Raw genomic sequence first — 20,715 nt, forward strand, 5'->3', positions numbered from 1 at the left:
TGAATTATAAAAACTGGTTTGATCTTTTTAATCTTAATTTTTGCCTGTGGATGCCTATTTCTTTCAGCAAATTCTCTCCTCCACTGAATTGTTTTTATATTGTCAAAAATAGTTGTGCATATATATGGGTTTTTTTTTCTGTTTTTTTTTTTTTTCTATTTCCCAGGTTTCTAAACTATCACTGTTTTTGGTAACTTTTGCTGTTTGATTATTTCTAAAAACGACTTAGAAAATAACAGTCGCCTTCTTATATAAATAACCTTACTGTAGCCACAAAGACTCTTGGGGCAGTCTTGGTAGAAACTGTATGATAAACTTGGGGAGAATGGGCATTTTTATGATGGGTATTCTAGTTGATGTATATGGTTTATATGTCTATTTATCCAGATTTTAATTCTGTCATGAGTTTTTAACTTAAAATGCTACATATGTCTGGCTATACTGACTTGAGTCCCTCATTTCTTTTTTCTTGTACGTCTTCAGTTCTTGGCTTTACCATACCATTTCTACTAGTGAAAAAAAAATTCCCAGTTTTGAAAGCAAACCAAACACTGTTATTTTTCTTAGATCTATTTTTGGGTTCACGTTTGCTCTTATTTGTAACAAAACTTCCCTAAAAGAGTTGTAGGTATTCTTTATCTATAATTCCCTCTGTCCATCCATCTCAAACCGTTTCCAGTCAGGCACAGGCCCCTTTGTCGGAATAATCTGACCTCAGTGGTTCTGAGTCCCAGGCTACCCTTCCTGTAGCGTGATGTTTGCTTCGTAAGCTTTCTTCATTTTGCTGCAGGGAAATAGGAACCAAAATAGTAGGTTTGGGTGTTTCTTAGTCTCACCAAATGAAGAAGTCTGATCAATCTCAGTATAGCGGAAGGAAAACAGTTGGGTTGTTGGTGAAGAGTATAAATTGGTACTACTACCCTGGAATGCAATTTAATGATAACGTTCAAGAAACTGAATCATTTTATCTGTAAATGTTCTCCTAATCTGATAAAAAAAAGTTAGCCTGCATAACATCAAGAAAAATAAACTGTGTCTAGTAGGGCCATGTGTTTTGCATGATTTACCCTTGAGTGAAGGAGAGCTGTCAGTGCTGGCACATGGCAGAAAGCTCGTGCTACTTTTCTGTGAGAGATACACTCCTCTGTATGTGGCGTGCCTGTGGAGAATAGGGTGTTCAGGACAACTTTTCTTTGCTCTCAGCTTGATTTTTTGAGCAAAAGCACAGAGAACAAGATCTGATAAAGCTTCTTGCATTTTAAAGGGAGAGGTTGTGATGCTGAACTTGCTAGGAAAGCCTGCACTTGAATTATCTCCATAGCTATTCAGTAACTGAGAGAAAACTGCACAGTGCCAACTCTGCACCTTGGACTTTATCTCTTCTCTAACCTTGTTTATCCTCTGGTCAACAGGAGTCCCCAGCCCCCACGATAGTGGAAGCAATAACTCTTACCGCTGAAGGAACGTTTTTGCAGAGCTGACATTCTTGCTTTTAGCAAGCAAGCACAGTGATTCTGGGTTTCTGAACCAGAAGCCTAAAATAATAAATTTATGTTGCTTTAAGCCACTAGGTTTATTAGAGATAACAAACCAACATAATTCCTCCACACAGTGCTTAATGATTTGTTTGTATAGTAATGGGAGCTCAGGTGCTGTCTAGGTGCCCGAGGGAAACAAGGGGAAAGGGAAAGTGATGTTTGAATATTGAGTTGTAGGGTTTAAAAGTTGCCTAAGCCCAGAACTGTTTCTAAGTAGGATGACTAGCATGAGCTAAGATAGAAGAGCAAGGATTTGAAAGTACACAGCATACAAATGTATAGGAGGAGAATGGTAAATACAATTGAAAAGCGTTGAAAAGCGTCAGCTGGGACAGGTTCATGGAGGATTTTATATGATTGTTAAAATGTCATAGGGGAGGAGTCTGGACAGAATGAGAGGGTGTTATGAGGGGGTTCAGAGAAAGGAGCCAGTGAGGATTGGTTTAGAGAAAAGCATTTTGAGGGCTGGAGAGATGGTTAAGAGCATTCATTGCCTGCTCTTCCAAAGGTCCTGAGTTCAACCACATGGTGGCTCACAACCATCTGTAAAGAGGTCTGGCGCCCTCTTCTGGCCTTCAGGCATACACACAGACAGAATATTGTATACATAATAAATAAATAAATATTTAAAAAAAAGAAAAAGAAAAAGAAAAGCATTTTGAGCTTTGGGATCAAGAGTCGAGGTGGAATGAGTTTTCTAGCTAGGATGTTCCAGTAGGTAGAAATAAATGGCTTTTAGGGAACAAGAAAGCCTAGGAATGTAGCTGAGTGGTAGAATGTTTGTTCTACACAAAGGGGACACCACTAGTGTCCTCCCCCATCGGACAGGAAGGAAAGGACTAGCTTGTGGGGGTTGGCAGAATCAGGAGGTGCTTGTGCATCAGTTAGGAGGATTAGTTGTGTATCTAATCCTGTTATTTCTTGCATAAGCCTTGCTGATTGAACTCTGCTGCATATTGAACTAGATGCATAATGCCTTTTTTAATTCTCAGAGAAGTGAGTTTTACATTCTTCTAAGAAATTTTTCATAATAAGGATTTTAACCGTTTCTGCACCACACTGATGACATTTTCCTGAATTTAAATAGCAGTGTTTGCCTGAATATAACTCTTAAATTTTCAAAGAGAAGACAGCTTTTAATGCTTAAAAAGTACTTTCTCAGAGTCTTTCAGAATCATGTTGTATCTGACCCAGTATTTTTGAACCTGTTGGAAATATGTTGAAGACTTGAGTTAGGATGCTGGCGAGTGCTGTTGGTCAAGGAGGAAAAGAAGCTTCCAAGATCATTTCCATCCAACGAGCTGTATTAAAAGAATGCTGTTCAGAATCTTGAGTTAGGAGGTAAAACTGATAATTACTCTCAAGTGAAAAGCCAAAAGACAGCTCTCACCTGAAAAGGGAGTAAGAAATAATTTTAGATCTAAGCATGGCCTGGGAACACAAATCCCCCAGACACCGTGTTCTAAAATGTAACAAACTTCACCAAGTTTTTATAGAACTAGAACAGAGACTCATAACTCCAGACTTCTTTTCAATACGTCAGTGGAAGCGTCAAGAAAGTGGGTTCAACAAAGCAGGGATGTCTTTCCCATAGGCCTCAGATGCTATCTGATGTCATTCTTAGTTTGGAGATTGATGAAAAGAAACTAGGGCTCTATTCATACAATCCAGAAGGCTTACCTGATAGTTAAAAGATGTTAGGCTTTGTAGAGAATTACGTTGTATGTAGCTATTTAGGGAGCTAAGCTAGTCCAAGATAATTTGTCTGTGGACCTGCAGCATTCTTACGCTACACATCATTGATAAGAATCAGTCTTGTAAAATGTTTAGCATAGGAGACTTGATCCATGAAAATGAGAAAACAATACCATGTATTTTTAAGAAATTAATTTGTACTTTAGACTATTTAAAGAGACATTATTCTAAAATAATTTTTTATATATGGCCACATATAAGAAATCTGTAAATATAAATTAGCCAAAGCATATTGTGGTTACAACCATCACTAAAATATAATTAAGATTTATAGAGATCTATTTGTATAGTATTTTCCCAAATAAATAGCTCTCATGTTTCTGATAGATAGGATAAACTAGACTTGCTGCAGTCTCAACCCTAAACTGATAACAGCATCAGTGTTACTGGTTCATGTAGCACGCACATTATGGGTAAACAGTGGCTGCTGTCAGACCCAGAATGAGTGTTTTTACTCTAAAAGGACTGCCGGTGTCTGTGACACAGAAAGTAAGAGTGAAGTGTATATTCTTCATTCATATTCAGTTAAAAATAAAAGCCTGTCACTTACTCAGACTTCTTTCAAATGGCCAGGGTTGTACAATCTTACTGTGTGCCTGAGAAAGAATATTTGGTCAATAGCATTAATAATTGCAGTTGTATTTAAATATAAAAATTGAGAGCAGATTAATGTGTGCAACTATTAATCGTATAATGTCAGAAACACACTGAAGCCACCAATTAGCGATACTAAAAATGGGATTGACATCTTTAAGTAAGAAAATGAGTAATATCTAATATTGTGTATACAGGTCTAATTCAGACATGTTAAATGAATCTCAGGACTCTAGTAGAATAAAGTCCTCATACTCCAAAGAATGTTAATAGGAAACTCAAAAATAATGCAATAGAAAAATACTTCTTTTTTTCTTTCTTATTTTGGGGGGGGGGCTGTCCTGGGACTGACTTGCAGACCAATCTGGCCTCAAACTCAACAGAGATCCATCTTACTCTGCCTCCGTGCTGGGATTAAAAGCATGTAAACTGTTAACTTTAAATAGGGAAGAATTTAAAAATAATATCCAGTACCATGGAAAAGTAGTTAATAATGTATTGTTGATGGAATTGCAAATATTGTCCTTCCATACCCTCTTCAAGAAATGAAGAAATGTTAAATGAGTGGAAGCTTTTCTGTTTGTTTTCTGTTGTTGTTTTGCTTTTCTGCGACAGGATCTTTCTAGTGTCTGGTTTTGGCTGTCCTGGAGCTTATTATGTAGACCAGGCTGGTCTCATGGTCACAGAGATTCACTTGCGCCCCCCCCCCCCCCCGTATTGGAACTAAAGTGTTTTCAATATGAGAAAAGAAAAAAAAATCCCTTCCATTCTTTTATTTTCTTTAAGGCCACCAGTATAGATGCACATGGTGACACATGTCTGTGATGGGAGCTCTTGGGAGTTAGAGGCAGGAGGATTGTGATGTTTAGGTCAGTCTGGGTTACCTGGTGAGACCCTGTCTTAAAAAAAGAGCACCAGTGTCATGGTCTGCTGTACAGTACTCAAAGATATGTGTTCCTGCCCTGTCATATTTTAAAGTCTAGCTGTGAGGAGAATATGTGGAAAACTTGGGGGAATATGTGGAAAAGGAGTTCAAGACAGAGCATAGACAATGCAGTATGTCAGTGTGTGGAGTGTCCAGGGAGGTAACGCTGCAGTGCATTGCGGTGTGTCAGTGTGTGGAGTGTCTAAAAGCTGCAGTGAATATACTAGGTGATAATGTTTCAGCTCTAGTATAGTAAGTTTTTGAGGCTACAAGTTTGTATGGTCTGTTGTTGACTGAAGTATTATAGGAGGCATAACTGTATTCAGGCAGATAGACGTTCTGTTAGAGCTGTTTATTTTCCTAGACAGGTTTAGGAAAAGCTAGTATCTGAGAATAGAAGTTTGTTGTTTGTTTGTTTGTTTGTTTTTTGTTTTGTTTTGTTTTGTTTTGAGACAGGGTCTCACTGTGTAGCTCTGGCTATCTTGAAACCTGCTCTGTAGACCAACTGGTCTTGAACTCGTGGAGTTCTGCCTGCCTCTGCTTCCCAAGTGCTGGGATTAAAGGTGTGTGCCACCATAGTTAGAAAGGGAATGTTCTTGCATGTTATATTTCTCTAAGAGAGCAGGTAAATCCTTTCCCTTTGTTAGTGGCACGTAGCATTAGAGCTAAGATTATTTTAGAGTAAGAGAAAAGTTTGTCACAAGAGAATGAGAATTTCAGAAAGATGTGAAGAGTCTGTGATACAAAAGACAATTGCTAATTTGTAATTTCTTACCTCAGAGCTTTTTAGTTTTGAGATGTGTACAAGGGGAAGATTTGTTTGGCCATGCTTTTTCTCTAGATTATGGATTTTGAGTAAGCTAAACATAAGTATTTCAATAAGAATATTTGTTAAGTAGAACAAAAATAAAAATATTAAACTATTTTCTATAGTTTTGCTTTTCTTACTTATATGTTTTTTCTCTTTAACAGGAAATCAAACCACAAAGCCATTATAACCATGGATATGGTGAACCTCTTGGGCGAAAAACTCATATTGATGACTATAGCACATGGGACATAGTCAAGGCTACACAGTAAGGTTTTTGTTGTGATTATTTTCTTCCTTGATATTTTTTAAGTGAAATATGAATATGAGTTATGTATTTTATTACCTGAGATATGTCAGTATCTCAGTTAAATTGCTGTAATTTTCATCAGCTGTTTGCTTTTGCTACTTAAACTTTTATGGAAGTTTATTATTTTACCTTAAGAATATTTAATGTGAACAACTAGAAAACATTTCCAACTTTAGAAGTACCTTTGAGTTAAAAATATAAGGGTATATTCCATATTCCCTACCACTCAACCAGGTACACGGATATGATGTGGGATGCCCTCTGTATGCTGTGAATATGTTTTATTACCATTTTTTAACAAAGAAGCTGCTTTGGCCTATGGCAGGGCAGAATACAGGTAGACGGGAAATCCAAGCAGAGAAACAGGGAGAAAAAAGGCAGAGTGGGGAAGCTGCTGGAGGAGTAAGATGCTAGAGCATTATCAGTAAGCTACAGGGCATGTGATGATACACAGCTTATTAGAAATGGGTTAATTTATATGTAGAGCTAGCCAGGAAGAAGCCTGAGCCATCAGTCAAAAATTATAATTAATATTAAGCCGCCCAATGATTATTTCATAAGTTGCTTCATGGACTGGCGGACAGGAGAGAAACCAGACAGGAAACAGACAGGACAGAGAAAAGACTTCCAGCTACACAAATACAATGCAGTTAATTATTATATATGCATTTGTATATATATATATATATACACACACTACGGGGGCTATCACAAAAATGTTCAAAATAATGATTTACCATATGTCAGATTATATTGGTCTTTGAGACTGGATAAGAAAATGATAATTAAGAATATTATAATTCAAATCATATGGAAGTTGAATACAGCAGGCTTTTTATCTGCAGACATAAGAGGAACATGAATTGAGTCCCTCAGCATTTTAGAGTTGTCTAACAATTAATAGTCACAGTATACTTACTTTGTTCATGTTTTTCTTGGTCTTTTTGACCATTTATATATATATACTTCAAGAAGAAAATCCACTAGCACATATGAATTATATAAGATAATATATTCGATATATTTTTACACATCCCTATACTGTACTTTAACCCTGTACCGATGGTCTTACTGTCCTTCTTCTTCCCCTGATCTTCTTACTAATAAGTTTCTCTTCTATTTTCTTTTTAAAAGTCTAGATATTGTGAATGGGGGGGGGAAGGGTTTTTTATTTTTTTGTTTTTGAGACAAGAGTCTCACTATGTATCCTTGGCTGGCCTGGAAGTCACTGTGGAGTCCAGGCTGTTCTCAAACTCATAGATCTGCCTGCCTTTGCCTCCCAAGTACTGGAAGTAAAGATGTGCACAACCATGCCCTACCTAAAAGGTTATAGTCTAATGTGTCAAGCTTCTAGAGCAGTTTCATACATGGGAAATGGAACATTAAGAACGTGTTATTACAAAAATCTACCCCTCGAGCATATTGACTGGTTTGAGTTAGAGGTACTTGAGAAATATCAGACACAGGAAGATCTCTCTTGATTTTTCTCTTTCTACTTAAATGTTTTTATTAGCATATACTAATTATACATAATGAAAAGTGTGTGCACACCTGTGTATGTGAGTCTGTATCTGGGTGTGTGTACATGTGTCTGTGTATGACAGAATGAGTTTCATTAGGATTGTTTAAAGGAACATAGGTGATGAGAAGAAAACCTTTCTCCCCCCTTCCCCCGTCAACATTAACTAACTACCTATAATGTAGAGGTCCTGGGGGGCCACTCTGGAAACTCTCCAGGACAAGATGTTGATGCAGATTTGTGCAGGTAGGCATAGCTGCTGGGAGTTCTCGAGTGCCATGGCTGTGTCATGCCCGAGAGCCAGCATCCCACCTCATCCTCTGTCTCTCTGCCACAGTGTTCCCTGCTCTGCGGAGAGGGTAATGCTAAGTCTCACTCATGGCTGAGTTACTTATTTTCAGCATTTTTATCAATTATAAATAAGTCCTGCAGTCCCTCTGACCACACCTGACTTCTGACTTAATTTTTGGTCATAAACAAAAATTTACACGTCAGTTGGACTGGCACATCATATTCATTTAGCAAAACGTTGTTCTGTTGCTCCCATACTCTGCAGTCACCAGCTTTTGATTAGGTTTCTGTACCTGAAGGTAATTTTTCTCTCTGAAATTGGCCTCAGTGCCTGTAAGAGAGCAGTTACCTTAATAATAATAGACCTGCCATTATTGTCCCAGTGGGCATGTCTTGCCTGGCCAGTGGGTAGTGTAGCACACAGGATCCACAGCTGAGTAAGACAGTGATGACTGTTCTGCCCTATCAGCCTGAAGGGAGGAAGCAGCCATCTGAATTCCACCCTGCTTTCTTGGTTCCTGTGGCCAGGCCGTATGGTGTCTTCAGCAGTAGGGTCGTACCGTCTAGGTTTGTTGGGGGACCAACTGCAGTGACAGTAACAGTAGCCTTTATTGTTTTGGGCTCCTTAATTGATTTTTATAGTGAAATACTTAATACCTTTCTCATTTGTATAGGTATTTTCTTTGTGGTTTCCATGGCTATTATTCTTAATATCCTAACATTATTACAACTTCCTTAAATTTGTATTGATACTATAGAATTTATACAAATTTTAATACTATACAACAGTGTATCCTGGAGCTGGGAAGATGGCTCAGTGTTCAGGTTCTTGCTGTCAAGCCTGTTGGCCTGAGTTCCAACTGTGAGAACTGGTTCCTGCAGGTTTCAAAAGATGTGCTGTGGCACATGTGCATGCAGCACTAAATATGGTCTAAACGGTATGACTAGATTTTCCCAGTACCCTTTGGTTGTCGATCTTACAGCATGTATGTGTATGTTTTCTCCCTGAAAACTGAACATTTGAATTTAAAAATATAGTAACCATGGAAATCAGACACTCCCCTCTTCTCAAGATTTGCCGCTTTTGTTTTTTGATTGTTATCAGTGATTTTTCCCAATACCTCAGCCCGAATATAAATTTAAGGTCCTCTTGGATCTTTCTGAGCATGTACCCTCCCTGGACATTCATTGTCACCTTTTAATTTTCCCACTATATGCAGTTTCCTTTGAATGATGTGGCTCTTATTGTTACATCCCAGAAGAAGAGAAGAGAAACACAAAGGGGAGCGGGAAAGGGCCAGTGGCCTCGTGAGTCAGAGCAGAGCCCTGCCAGCCTGAGGGAGGCTGGGGTGTAGCAGGTGGAAGGCTGAGCAGCAGCAGCAGTGGACACTGACCCCCCACCCCTCCCCGTGACATCTCAAACGGCAGCCAGACAGGCAGCGTCCTTTCCACCCTCCCTGGTTCTGATGTGTTGTTTTGTGGTTGCTCCTGGAACAAGCTTATGCTGCCTGCTGGGGGTGGATGTTGATGATTTGTGTCTGCTGCTGTGTTATAACCTGAAATTAATCACAATTTGAAACCCAAGAATTTGCCAGGAAGTTGGAAGTGTCCGGTAGATTCCAGAGTTCCAGAATAATTAGAGTACACAGATATCACCAGTGTAGGAACTCTTTAGGTAGATAAGTTATTTCTGGTGCTTCCTGTTCTACCATCCTCCAAGAATCTTTCCTTGTCTACTTATATTTTCCTTATAGACTTTAAAGCATGAGGAAATAGCCAGTGATTTTTGCATATATTAAAAAATGTTTTTGTGGTCATTTACCATCGTATTCAAGGTGAGATTCTGTTGTTTCTGCTAATATGCCTAGAACTGGGTCTGGTGGTACAGACCTACTTGGGAGACTGAGGCAGGAGGATTTTAAGTTCAAGGCTTGTCTCAGGCTAGCCTGAGCAATTTAGTAGGGTCTTACTGCAAAATAAAAAGTAAAGATAGGGCTAGGGATGGCCAGTTTCAAGTACTTACAAAAGTATGCTAGATCATAAATTGATAGTAGTGATACTCAGGTTCTTTCATCAGACACTTGTGCAAGAGAACAGCTAAAGATAGCATTGTCCTCCCCATCTGTTCCTCACTTAGGTTGTGCTCTGTGTGTGTGTGTGTCTGTGTGTGTGTGTTTGCACACATGCATGATAGAACCAGGGATGGAGCAGTATGAGGTCTCTAGAAATATACCTATAGTTTGTTTCTCTATTAAGTACAGTATAAATACAATTAGAAGTTCTTTTTTTTTTTTTTTTGTTTTTTTTTGTTTTTCGAGACAGGGTTTCTCTGTGGCTTTGGAGCCTGTCCTGGAACTAGCTCTGTAGACCAGGCTGGTCTCGAACTCACAGAGATCCGCCTGCCTCTGCCTCCCGAGTGCTGGGATTAAAGGCGTGCGCCACCATCGCCCGGCCCAATTAGAAGTTCTAATGTTTGCTTTTAGTGTCTTATTATTATTCTTCTGTCTCTTAACCTTGTCCTATGGAGGACCTTTTTGACTTTGACTAAGAAATTATATGGGTCTGGTGCCATACACCTTTAATGCTCATGCTAGTGCTCTTTGCAGAGGGTGAGAGGAAGGACAAAAACCCCAAAGAAACAAAAAGTAGAAATGTCAAATTTACGTGTTTGTTTTTTATGGTATATAATTCCAGAGATCTAATATTTTGGCTAGGAAATGATTGTGTGTAGCTTGATGGTGTGTTGTGTGATATTTTTATTGTGTTCTGACAAATACTTGCTAGGAGTCAGAGGGTGGAGGTAGCCACTAGCTAACCAAAATTAACCATAGAGGTTTGGAGGACTGTAGACAGATAGGAGACAGGAAGTAATAAGGCTGAGAGGGAATCTGGCCTCTTTTTGGAGGAAGGAACAGAAGAGCTAGGAGGTCACTGGGGACTTCTTCCCTGCTTTTCTGACCTTTCAGGGTCTTTCCCTAATGATCTGACTCACGATTTTTTATTGATAAATAGTAATTGGTTAAGGCTTCAGTGGGAGGATTTTGGTGGCTTAATGTACTGGTTGTTTTTTTTTTTTCTTTCTTGTTTTTGTTTATCCTTAAAAATTTTCCTAATAAAGGGTAGCAGGGGTCAAGATGGCTGGAGAGGTTGTCCGTGGTCAAGCGTCTACTGCTCTTGGAGGAAACCCAGACTTTGGTTCTCAGAACCCACGTGGGATGGCTGTAGCCCCAGCTCCAGGGGGATCTGATGCCTCTGGCCTCTGTAGCACCTGTACACATGTGTGCATAATACCACACACACATAATTAGAATTGATAAAAATAAGTCTTTAATAAAAGAAGATATTGAGGGTCTGGCTAGAAGGCTCATTGGTAACGCGCTTGCCGCCAAGCCTTACAACCCAGGTTCCCAAGTTCTATATTTTGGACTCACAGAGAGGAAGCAGAGAATTGATTCCTGTAAGTTGTGCTCTGATTTCCCCACGTGAACCATGGCATACTTATACATATGTACACAATAAATAGAATAATTAAAAACTTAATTAAAAGTTGTTAACTTTGGGGGCTGGAGAAGTGGCTCCTTGGCTGAAAGCTCCTGCTCTTCAGCAAGCTGGTCAGCAGCATTTTCCATGGTCTGTGCTTCAGTTCCTGACTTGAATTCTTGCTCTGACTTTCTTTAATGATGGGCTGTAACCTATAAGCTGAAATATGCCCTGAAGCCTATAAACTGAATAGCACCCTTCTATTCTCAAGTTGCTTTTGGTCAGTGTTTATTTAATCTCAACAACAAACAGCAAACTAAAACAATATTACTAAAACGTAAATGTTTTCTTTATGCAATTAAAACCATTATTTTCTACCTTTTCCTAATTGATTAAAAAAATCAAAGCTCCGTTTTTATTTGGATTATTGACTTGGCTTAATTTTTTATTATGACTTTTGTTCCATTCACAAAACTTTCTAATAGTTAAATAAATCGACTTTATACTTGGAAAATACTTCTAAATGAAAACCTTGGGGCAGGGGTGGGGGACAGGGGCTCTCTTGATCTTTCAGGGGAACTGGGTTCAGATCTCAGGACCTACAGGGCAGCCCATAACTGTCTGTAACCCCAATTCTTGGGGGGATCCAAAGCCCTCCTCTGACTCGCAGGGTCATAGCACACACTTGGTAAATGCACATGCATGCAGGCAAACACTGGTCAAATAAAAATAAATCTTTAACATAGTAAATTTTGATGCTCAAGGATGAGGGTCAGTCTGCACTTGCCTCCCTCTTATCAGATATGAGCCGCTGCTTGGAGCTTTCTTGTGGGCGTCCCTCAGTTATTAATGGGCTGACTGAGTCGCAGGACTTCCCACCCCATTCCTACCCCAGCACAGAGTTTTACTTGCCTTCAGGATTATCAGCTAGGTTTATAAATTGAGAATCCTAGTATTTTTATAAAACAGATTTTGTTCATGGTATTCCTCTAACATCTTATGTAGTCCCTGTTATTTTCTTATAATTTAATATTTTTTAGCTTCTGTTTAGTTTTAAAATCTGCATAGTTTTGTGGACTAAGTTTTGATATAAAGAAACTGGCTAATTTTGCTTTTTTTTCTGTCTTGAACCTCATGAAATTTTACATTATTAAAAATGAAACATTTTCAAGTTGCAAAAAAAGGATTAGTTAGTGAAAGATGTTGAAATATTGATATTTTCAAAGTAATATTGTATGTTGGAAAATAGTTTTAATTTCTAAGTATGAAAATGAAGCATCAAGCCAACCAAGTGTGATGTCACACAAGTAATTCCAATAACTTGGGAGCTGAGGCAAGAGGTTGCTTTGTGTTTAAGGCCAACCTGGAGTATCCTGTCTCAAAAAAAAACATTACTTCTGAAAATATTGTGCTCAACTTTAAATGCTTTAAGTACTTGTAGCATGACTTGTTCTCTTTTCTAGATATGGAATATATGAACGCTGCCGAGAATTGGTGGAAGCAGGTTATGATGTACGGCAACCAGACAAAGAAAATGTTACACTTCTTCATTGGGCTGCCATCAATAACAGAATAGATTTAGTCAAGTATGTGTTTTCTCTGCTTCTCTTTAATAACCTTTAATTAATAAGGTTTTCCATTACTATAAAGTGACTGAAAGTAATTATCATCGGAACTAACGATTTCTAAAGTCTGTAGCGTCCATGGTGTGTATTCTGTATAATGTTTACCATCTGTCGCAAGCTTACATGCGTCGAGTCATACAGAGTGCTTTTCCACATTCCCTTTTTGCCATAATTGTTGAAATAACTCCATTTGTGATGTAACATTTTTTATGAAGTAGAAAGCTTAATAAATATGCTGTTCAATATCACAGCTGCTTATAAAGGTTAGAATTGAACTTGAATTTGGGTAATTTCACTTGGCTCCTACATTCTGAGTATGGATTCTAGATGGGGAAAAGCAAGTCCTAGGCAAAAATGAAGCAGTGTCTGTCAGTGCTAATGTCGCTGAGGGGCTGCTTCCTGCAGAGCCTGCCCTTTGCTCCTGACGTTCTCAGTCTTCAGTGTACACTCTTGTCTGACTCTCATTTGTTAGGAAGTGCTTTATTTCATCTTTATGAAGGAAGCTTTCACATGAACTAGAAATCTGGGTTGATAGATTTTGTATGTCTTGTTTTCTCTGTCTTGCCCATCCCAAAGATCACTGTGCTGTGTTCTGGTTTTTGTCACTGTTGAGAAATTCCATCTACCATTGCGCTTTTCAAGTTTTGTTTTGTTTGATTCCCCTTAAGATTTTCCATCTCTCGTTTCTGTAGTCTGACATGAAGAATCCACAAAGTATGAATTTCTTTTAATTTATCTTGAATGAGAATTCAAGTAATTTTGATTTTGTGGGTTAACGTTTTTAATCAGAGTTGGGGAAAAATCTTTTCAGCTATTGCTTTTTTAATTATAATTAGATATTTTTGGCCTTCCCTTTCTTCCTCTAGCCCTTCCCATATACCCCCTTTAGTCATTGCTTCTTTTTTTAAACTAAAATTACAATTTTTGGCCATTCCTTTCTTCCTCTAGTCCTTTCCATGTACCCCCTTACTCTCTCTCAAACTCATAGCCTGTTTTTAGTTACTTAATTAAATAAATAACTTAATTTATTTAATTTAAATAAAATAATTATTCTATATTTAATAATTATTTAATTGTTAATTATATACCTATATACATTTCAAAATAAATAGTGCAACCTGCTCAGTCCATACAGTTAAGACTTGTTTTCAGTTGGGCAGTGGTAGTGCACGCTTTTAATTCCAGCACTAGGGAGGCAGAGGCAGGTGAATCTTTGTGAGTTTGAGGCCAGCCTGGTCTATAGACTTGAGTTCCAGGACAGCCATGGCTGTTATACAGAGAACCCCTGTTTTAAAAAACCAAAAAGGAAAAACAACAAAAACAACAGACTTGCTTTTCATTCCCATGGTTGTTTTGGTTTCAAGACACTTGCATGTGTAGAGTGTGTGTTCTTTAGCGTGGGGGTGAATTATCTGTAGATAACCGTTTAGTTCCTTTGATGAATAATGTCGTTTAATTCTGATGTTTCTCTGCTAATCTTTGTCCAGATGACTTGTGCATTGGAGAAAGTGGGACATTGAAATCACATACTGTTGATGAATTGATGTTAATCTTTGTCTTTAATTCCTATACTTCTCTTTTTATGAAATTGGGTGCATTAGAGTTTGGTGCATATATCTTTAGGATAGTAATATCTTTCTGGTTAATTGTTCCCTTAATTAGAATGAAGTGTCCTTTATCAGTTCTGATTAGCTTTAGTTTGAAGTCTGTTGTCATTTGTTAGGGTATTGACCCTGCTTGCTTCCTGTCCTCCTTGCTTACTTGGAGGACTTTTGTCCATCTTTGCACTCCATGGTGGTGTTGAATCATTATGTTGAGGTTGTTTATTGTAGACAACAGATGGATTTTTGTTTTTTGGTTCATTCAGCCAACCTGTATCTTTTGATTGGAGAGTTGAAGCTATTTTTATTTAAAGTTATTATAAAAGATGTATGTTGAATGCAGTAATTATGTTGTTGGTTTTGGTGTTGCTTTTGTTCTCAGTGGTACCTTGAGTTTCAGTAATTATAGCTTCATTTTTTTGTTGTTGTGTTGTCATTTTTTTTAAACAGTCTCTTTGGCAAAGCTTAATTCTTTGAATTTTTGCACTGAAATTTGGTAACATGGACTTAATTTTGTTAGTTTCTTTATAGCTTCTTTTTAAAGAATATAAAAATTCTTTTTAAAAGAATAATTGATTCTATGGGAGTTTCAAATCATGCACCCCAATTCCTCGCACCCACCCCCATATCTTTCTCTCACTTTTTCAGTGCCCCTCCATAAAAGAAAATGAAACAAGCACACAAAAACGAGTACAAAACAAACAAAAACCAAACCTCTTTGCTTCTCTTTTCCCCCCTTTCCAACACCTTTTCATTTGCTGTGGTGTCTGGGGTCCTCAGAATATCATGTAGTAAGCAGACCCTTACCAGCTTCACTAGCAGATGTTCATTGCAGGGAGTCACTGGTCTGGTTTAGGGCCCTTGGTTTCTGGTACACCATCATCACTGGATCCTCACTGGAACTCCTCTGGGATATCCCATGGCCGTCCTGAGTCATGGAGATCCTAAGGGCCAGTCTCTTCACAAGCTCTAGTAGGCCTAGATGTGCTAGAGGTTAGGGTGGGCCAACCCAAAGGCCCAGCCATAGCTGAGCTGGTCATTCTGGGCCACTGGGGTTACCCACCTCAGGCGAGGAGGCTGTGTCACCTCCCCTATGCCCATGTCCTCAGGGTCCTGTACACCCTCACCTATAGTGAGGAGTGGGGCTGTCTCTCCCAAGTGCTGGGGCCAGCTCTCCCCTGAGGGTTGGAGCCAGCTCTCTTGCTGAAGTGTCCAGCTAGAGGCAAGACCAGATTTCCCTGGGCCTGCAAAGGGCAAGGCAGGCTCAGCATGCCCCTTTGATTTAATTTCACATGATTCCTAAGGCCCCCTGGGATGACATGGGCCACTGACATCAACACAGACCCTGTCTGCAGCTGGACCACAGACCCAGACACAGCAACTCTTTTAAAGGAAAACATTTAATTACACAGGCTTGCTTATAGTTCAGAGGCTTAGTCCATTATTGTCATGGTGGGAGGCAAGGCAGCATGCAGGCAGACATGGTGCTGGAGAGGTGCTGAGAGTTCTACATTTTACGTAGGCAGCAGGAAGTGTTCTCTGGGCATGGCTTGAGTATATATGAGACCTCAAAGCCCGCCTCCACAGTGATGTACTTCCTCCAATAAAACCACACCTCCTTGCAGTACTACTCCTTTGGGGCCATTTTCCTTCAAACCACCATAGGTCCTGATTATTGTTTAGGGCTTCCTTTTGTAGGGTTCAAAAGAAGAAGGAAGTTGGTTGTTAGGAAACAAAGTTCTAATTATCATGCTTAGTTCTGCCAACTTTTGCTCCCAGCCTGTGTCCCTTCCATTGATGCATCTGATTTCAACTCTTCATGTCTAATTATCATGCTAAGATGGTAAATGGGGAGTTCTCCCCCAAAGTTCAGTTTGTTTTATTGTGTGTATACTCTGGATCATAAGCAACAAGAACTGCTGACACAAGCTTTTCTTACTGATTATATATATAGTATTCTTGACTCTTGTGTGTACAGCTACCAATTCCAAAATCCTTGTGATTGTCTAATCACCTTTTTTATATGGTTTTTTGGTATTTTTTATAGCTTTAAAATCATTTCCTTTTTCTAGAAAAAAAAGTGCTATGTTTAATATGAAATTGTCCTAAACACTTTTTATCTTCAAAGGCACAGAATTGATCGATAGCTCAAGTGGGAAACATTTTATTTTTCACATATCTAAAGTTGAAGATGAAAACTGCAAACTTTATTTTACAGATACTATATTTCGAAAGGTGCTATTGTGGATCAGCTTGGAGGAGACCTGAATTCAACTCCATTGCACTGGGCCACAAGGTTTACATTTACTTCTACTTCACCCGTCCCCTTGGCTCCTTTACCTTTTGTTTTTAATGATATGCCTGAACTTGATAGAGTTAATTGTGTATTTATTGCTGCCTAGTGTTGTCTTCATTGGAAACAGAGTTACAAGCTGTCCTCAGGGACGCAAGCTAGTCCAGTTCTAAAAGTTGATTACATTTTGGATTAATAAATGTAATACTTTAGAAGGGTGAATGTGTTTACAGTTAAACAGGTTAGTTCTTGGGACTTTTAGGGTTATATTGGAATGAAATTAACATAGTAATTATGATATTTAAGAAGTTAAGATTGTTTTCATTAAATTATCGAGGCTTTTGTTCCATTTAAAGCTTTCAAAATCCATAAACTACTTTAAAGGTCTTATTCTAAAGCAGCTTCATAAAATACATGATTTAACTGCCCGCCATTACCTTCCCAAGTGTACTCTTTCCACAAGACTGTCTTTGAAATAACTTTATGTTTAAATGTTTGTCTTTCTATTTTTTAGACAAGGCCATTTATCCATGGTTGTGCAACTAATGAAATATGGTGCAGACCCCTCATTAATTGACGGGGAAGGATGCAGCTGTATCCATTTGGCTGCTCAGTTTGGACATACCTCAATTGTCGCTTATCTTATAGCAAAAGGACAGGTAAAAAAAAAGTCCTAATAGTGTGTGTTTTAATTAGATGTTTTTAATGGCTTAAATGTCTGCTATTCTTAGGATTACATTCATAATACCTGGAAATACTTAAGTACTGTTTTCTGGTGTATGAAGAGAGTAAATAAATGTAGTTATTTTGATGAGTTTTTAGTGTACTTAAAAGGAAATATATTCTCAAATTAGATAATATTCTGTTAAGTTGGTTTTTAATTTATAAGTGTGATAGAAATAAATAGTGGAAAGTAAGGAAAAATTCGTAATCCATTAATTTTTTCCTTTAACTATTTCCCTTAAATATTGTCTTAGGATTTCTATTACTGTGATAAAACACCAAGACTGAAAGCAACTTGGAGAGAAGGGCTTTAGTTTACTCAACTTCACACCACAGTCCATCCTCAGAGGGAGTCGGACAGGAGAGGGTGCTGGTGCAGAGCCATGGAGGGCACACTGCTCCCTGGTTTGCTCCTCGTGGTGTGCTCAGCCTTTCTTAGCACACTCAAGGACTACAAGACAACCAGTGTGGCACGACCCGTAGTGAACTTGGCCCTCCCTGTCAATCATTGATCAAGAAAACGCACCACAGGTTTGCCCACAGGACAGTCTGATGAGAACATTTTTTTTTTATTGAGGTTCCCTCTTCCAAACTGGCTGTAGTTTATGTCATGTTGACATAAACTAACCAGCACAATTAACCCTTTGTCGGCTTGACATAGAATTATCACAGTTCAACTAGAACCTTTTCTTTCTCATTTGTCCCCAACATAACATGTTAATATTATCACAATATAAAACATATTCCAAATTTCCAAAATCCCAGTCTTTAAAAAATTTCACACTTTAGAAGTTGTGTCTCTTTAAATATCTAAACACTCTCTTAGATATCCAAGGTCTCATAACTTCAGGCTCCAATAAAATAATGAAAAAAAGTTAAATACTGTCTGACTCCAAATAGTAAGAACTAGGGTATAGTCACCCCTGAACAAAGCAAAACCAGAGTCTAGCAGTCAGTGTGAAGAGCGCGGGTTGGACATCTGGGATCCACTCATACCTTTCTAGGCTCCTTCAACGGACTTTGCACAGCCATCCATCTCTAAAGTGCTGTAGTCTCTGGTGCAGCTGGGCCACACTTATCAGCCTCTTCTGGTCTCACTTCAGGGTCCCCAGTCCTGCCACACAGTGCCAAGCCTCAGTTGTTCTCTGTGACCCCTCCATGCCTTCAAAACTATTACCACCTGCATGGTACGCCACCATCTTTGACTACCAAGTTCAGCTGCCAGTGTAAGATTGCACCTCAGTCTTCTCTAGACCATAGTTTCTGTGTGCTGATCTTGAGGGCACACTCCTAGATTTACTACCTTCATTATGCTGGTCTCTTCTTAATCACTGCTAATTTCTCAGCTCTGACTAACCAAAATAAATCATTCTAGTAAAACAAAGCTTTCACTTCCATGGTGCTGATCTCTTGTTAACCACAACCAGCTGTTCAGCTCCAGCCGAGTAGAACCACAGAGTTTTAAAATGTTGCATGCCCCTACAGGTTCTTTAAGGGACTTGTAGAACTTCATCTGAAGTTCTTCCATTGTTTATATTTTTTGAACATTTTCATCTTCCACGCTCCCACAGAACAGCCTCAGCACTGAGGCTCTCAGTGCTCAACAACTATTCCATCACAGAGGACAGTATCACCACAGGCTCCCAAACATGATCAGATCTGTCACAGAAGTACCCCAAGGCAGGTACAGTTTCTGTCTCAGTTAGTGTCCCTGTTGCTGTGATAACACACCAAGACCAAAAGCAGCTTGGGGAAGAAAGCGTTTATTTGCTTACCTTTTCAGGTAACAGTCCATCATTAAAGGGAGTCAGGGCAGGAGGCTGGAGGCAGGAGCTGATGCAGGAGCCATGGAGGAGCACTACTTACTGCCTCATGCCTCATGGCTTGCTCAGCCTGCTTTTCACCAGGGCCATCAGCACAGGGTGGCACCACCCACAGTGAACTGAACCCTCCCAAATCAGTCATAAAGAAAATGGACCACAGGCAAGTCTGGAGACATTTTCTCAGTTGAGGGCCCTCTCCTAAAATTACCCTAGCTTGTGTCATGCTGACCTCAAACTCGCAAACATTGGAACTTGTCATCTGAATTCTTATAAACTGCTGAAGCTAATTTTATTGACCTGTTATATTCTGTTTTATATTCTGTTTTTTAAAAAGATTTATTTATTTATTATGTATACAGTATTTTCAGTGCTCTGCCTGCATGCCAGAAGAGGGCACCACATCTCAATACACATGGTTGTGAGCCACCTTGTGGTTGCTGGGAATTGCACTCAGGACCTTTGGGAGAGCAGGTGATGCTCTTAACCACTGAGCCATCTCTCCAGCCCCCTGTTTTATATTCTGAGGAGAATGATTTAATATGAAACAAAACAAAACATGTTTCCTTTTTGTGCTGCATCAAATGGTGCAGTTTCTATCAGGATCCTTGGGATTAGGTTCTTCGTGTGCATCAGTAATCATAAAATCACATTAATTATATTAATTATATACCTGTTCGTCTTGCTATGCATGCTTTTATAATACATTTTGTTAAGAGAAACACCACCTAGGTTTTCTTCTGCTTCTTTTTTTTTCTGATTGTATTAAAATCAGAATATGTCATGTATATATTTCCTGTGTTTTGATAGAAATAGCTAGAGGCCTGTTCTTAGCTGGGATACTGGGACAGCTAGCCCTCTGCCTTCCTTGATGCATTGTCCAAACTTTACAATACCGCTCTTCAACAGGGAAGTAGACTTCTTATGTGGGGCCTCAGAATTCCCTGAAGAGCACATTACAGAAGCAGTTCTGCTGACTTGAACTTTCTGTCATTGAAGCTGGGGCATTCTGCCTTGTGTTCAGTGTGGGCGATGTCAGCGCAGCATGAGAATGGGAATACCATAGGAACCGTCTTTGGAAACTGTCAGAGGAGATTATCCTTATTCTGGGTTGTCATACCAAGGCTTGGAGAATTTATATTTACTTATTTTTCTTTTCCCTTTTAGCTGGGAAAGAAAAAGTGATATAAAATTTTGAGTGTTCGTTATCTTTTTGTTAATGCAATTGATTTGTAATTTTGGATCATTTCATTAGTCTTTTTAAAATTTTGGGATGTAGGTAGTTATAAGAATATCAAGGGAATGAAGCTGTGCGGTGGCTCCCTGTAGAGCACACTGCCGCACACAGGCAGAAGCTGGGCTGTGGAGGTGGTCCCGCTGTTGGGGCCATTTCCTCTAGCTGTCCGCACACAGGCAGAAGCTGGGCTGTGGAG

General features: G+C 39.0%; 1 protein-coding gene across 1 annotated transcript in view; it reads left to right on the forward strand.

Annotated features, from left to right (window-relative positions):
* Zdhhc17 (zinc finger DHHC-type containing 17) overlaps nucleotides 1-20,715 on the forward strand; it is a 64,259-nt gene that overhangs the window by 13,137 nt on the left and 30,407 nt on the right. The window contains exons 2-5 of the mRNA XM_005358077.2: nucleotides 5,785-5,888; nucleotides 12,684-12,806; nucleotides 16,665-16,742; nucleotides 17,254-17,398. Of these exons, the coding sequence (XP_005358134.1) occupies nucleotides 5,785-5,888; nucleotides 12,684-12,806; nucleotides 16,665-16,742; nucleotides 17,254-17,398 (450 nt within the window). The remainder of the gene's footprint in view (nucleotides 1-5,784; nucleotides 5,889-12,683; nucleotides 12,807-16,664; nucleotides 16,743-17,253; nucleotides 17,399-20,715) is intronic.

This window comes from Microtus ochrogaster, chromosome 24 (assembly GCF_000317375.1).
Source record: "Microtus ochrogaster isolate Prairie Vole_2 chromosome 24, MicOch1.0, whole genome shotgun sequence".
Lineage (NCBI taxonomy): Eukaryota > Metazoa > Chordata > Mammalia > Rodentia > Cricetidae > Microtus > Microtus ochrogaster.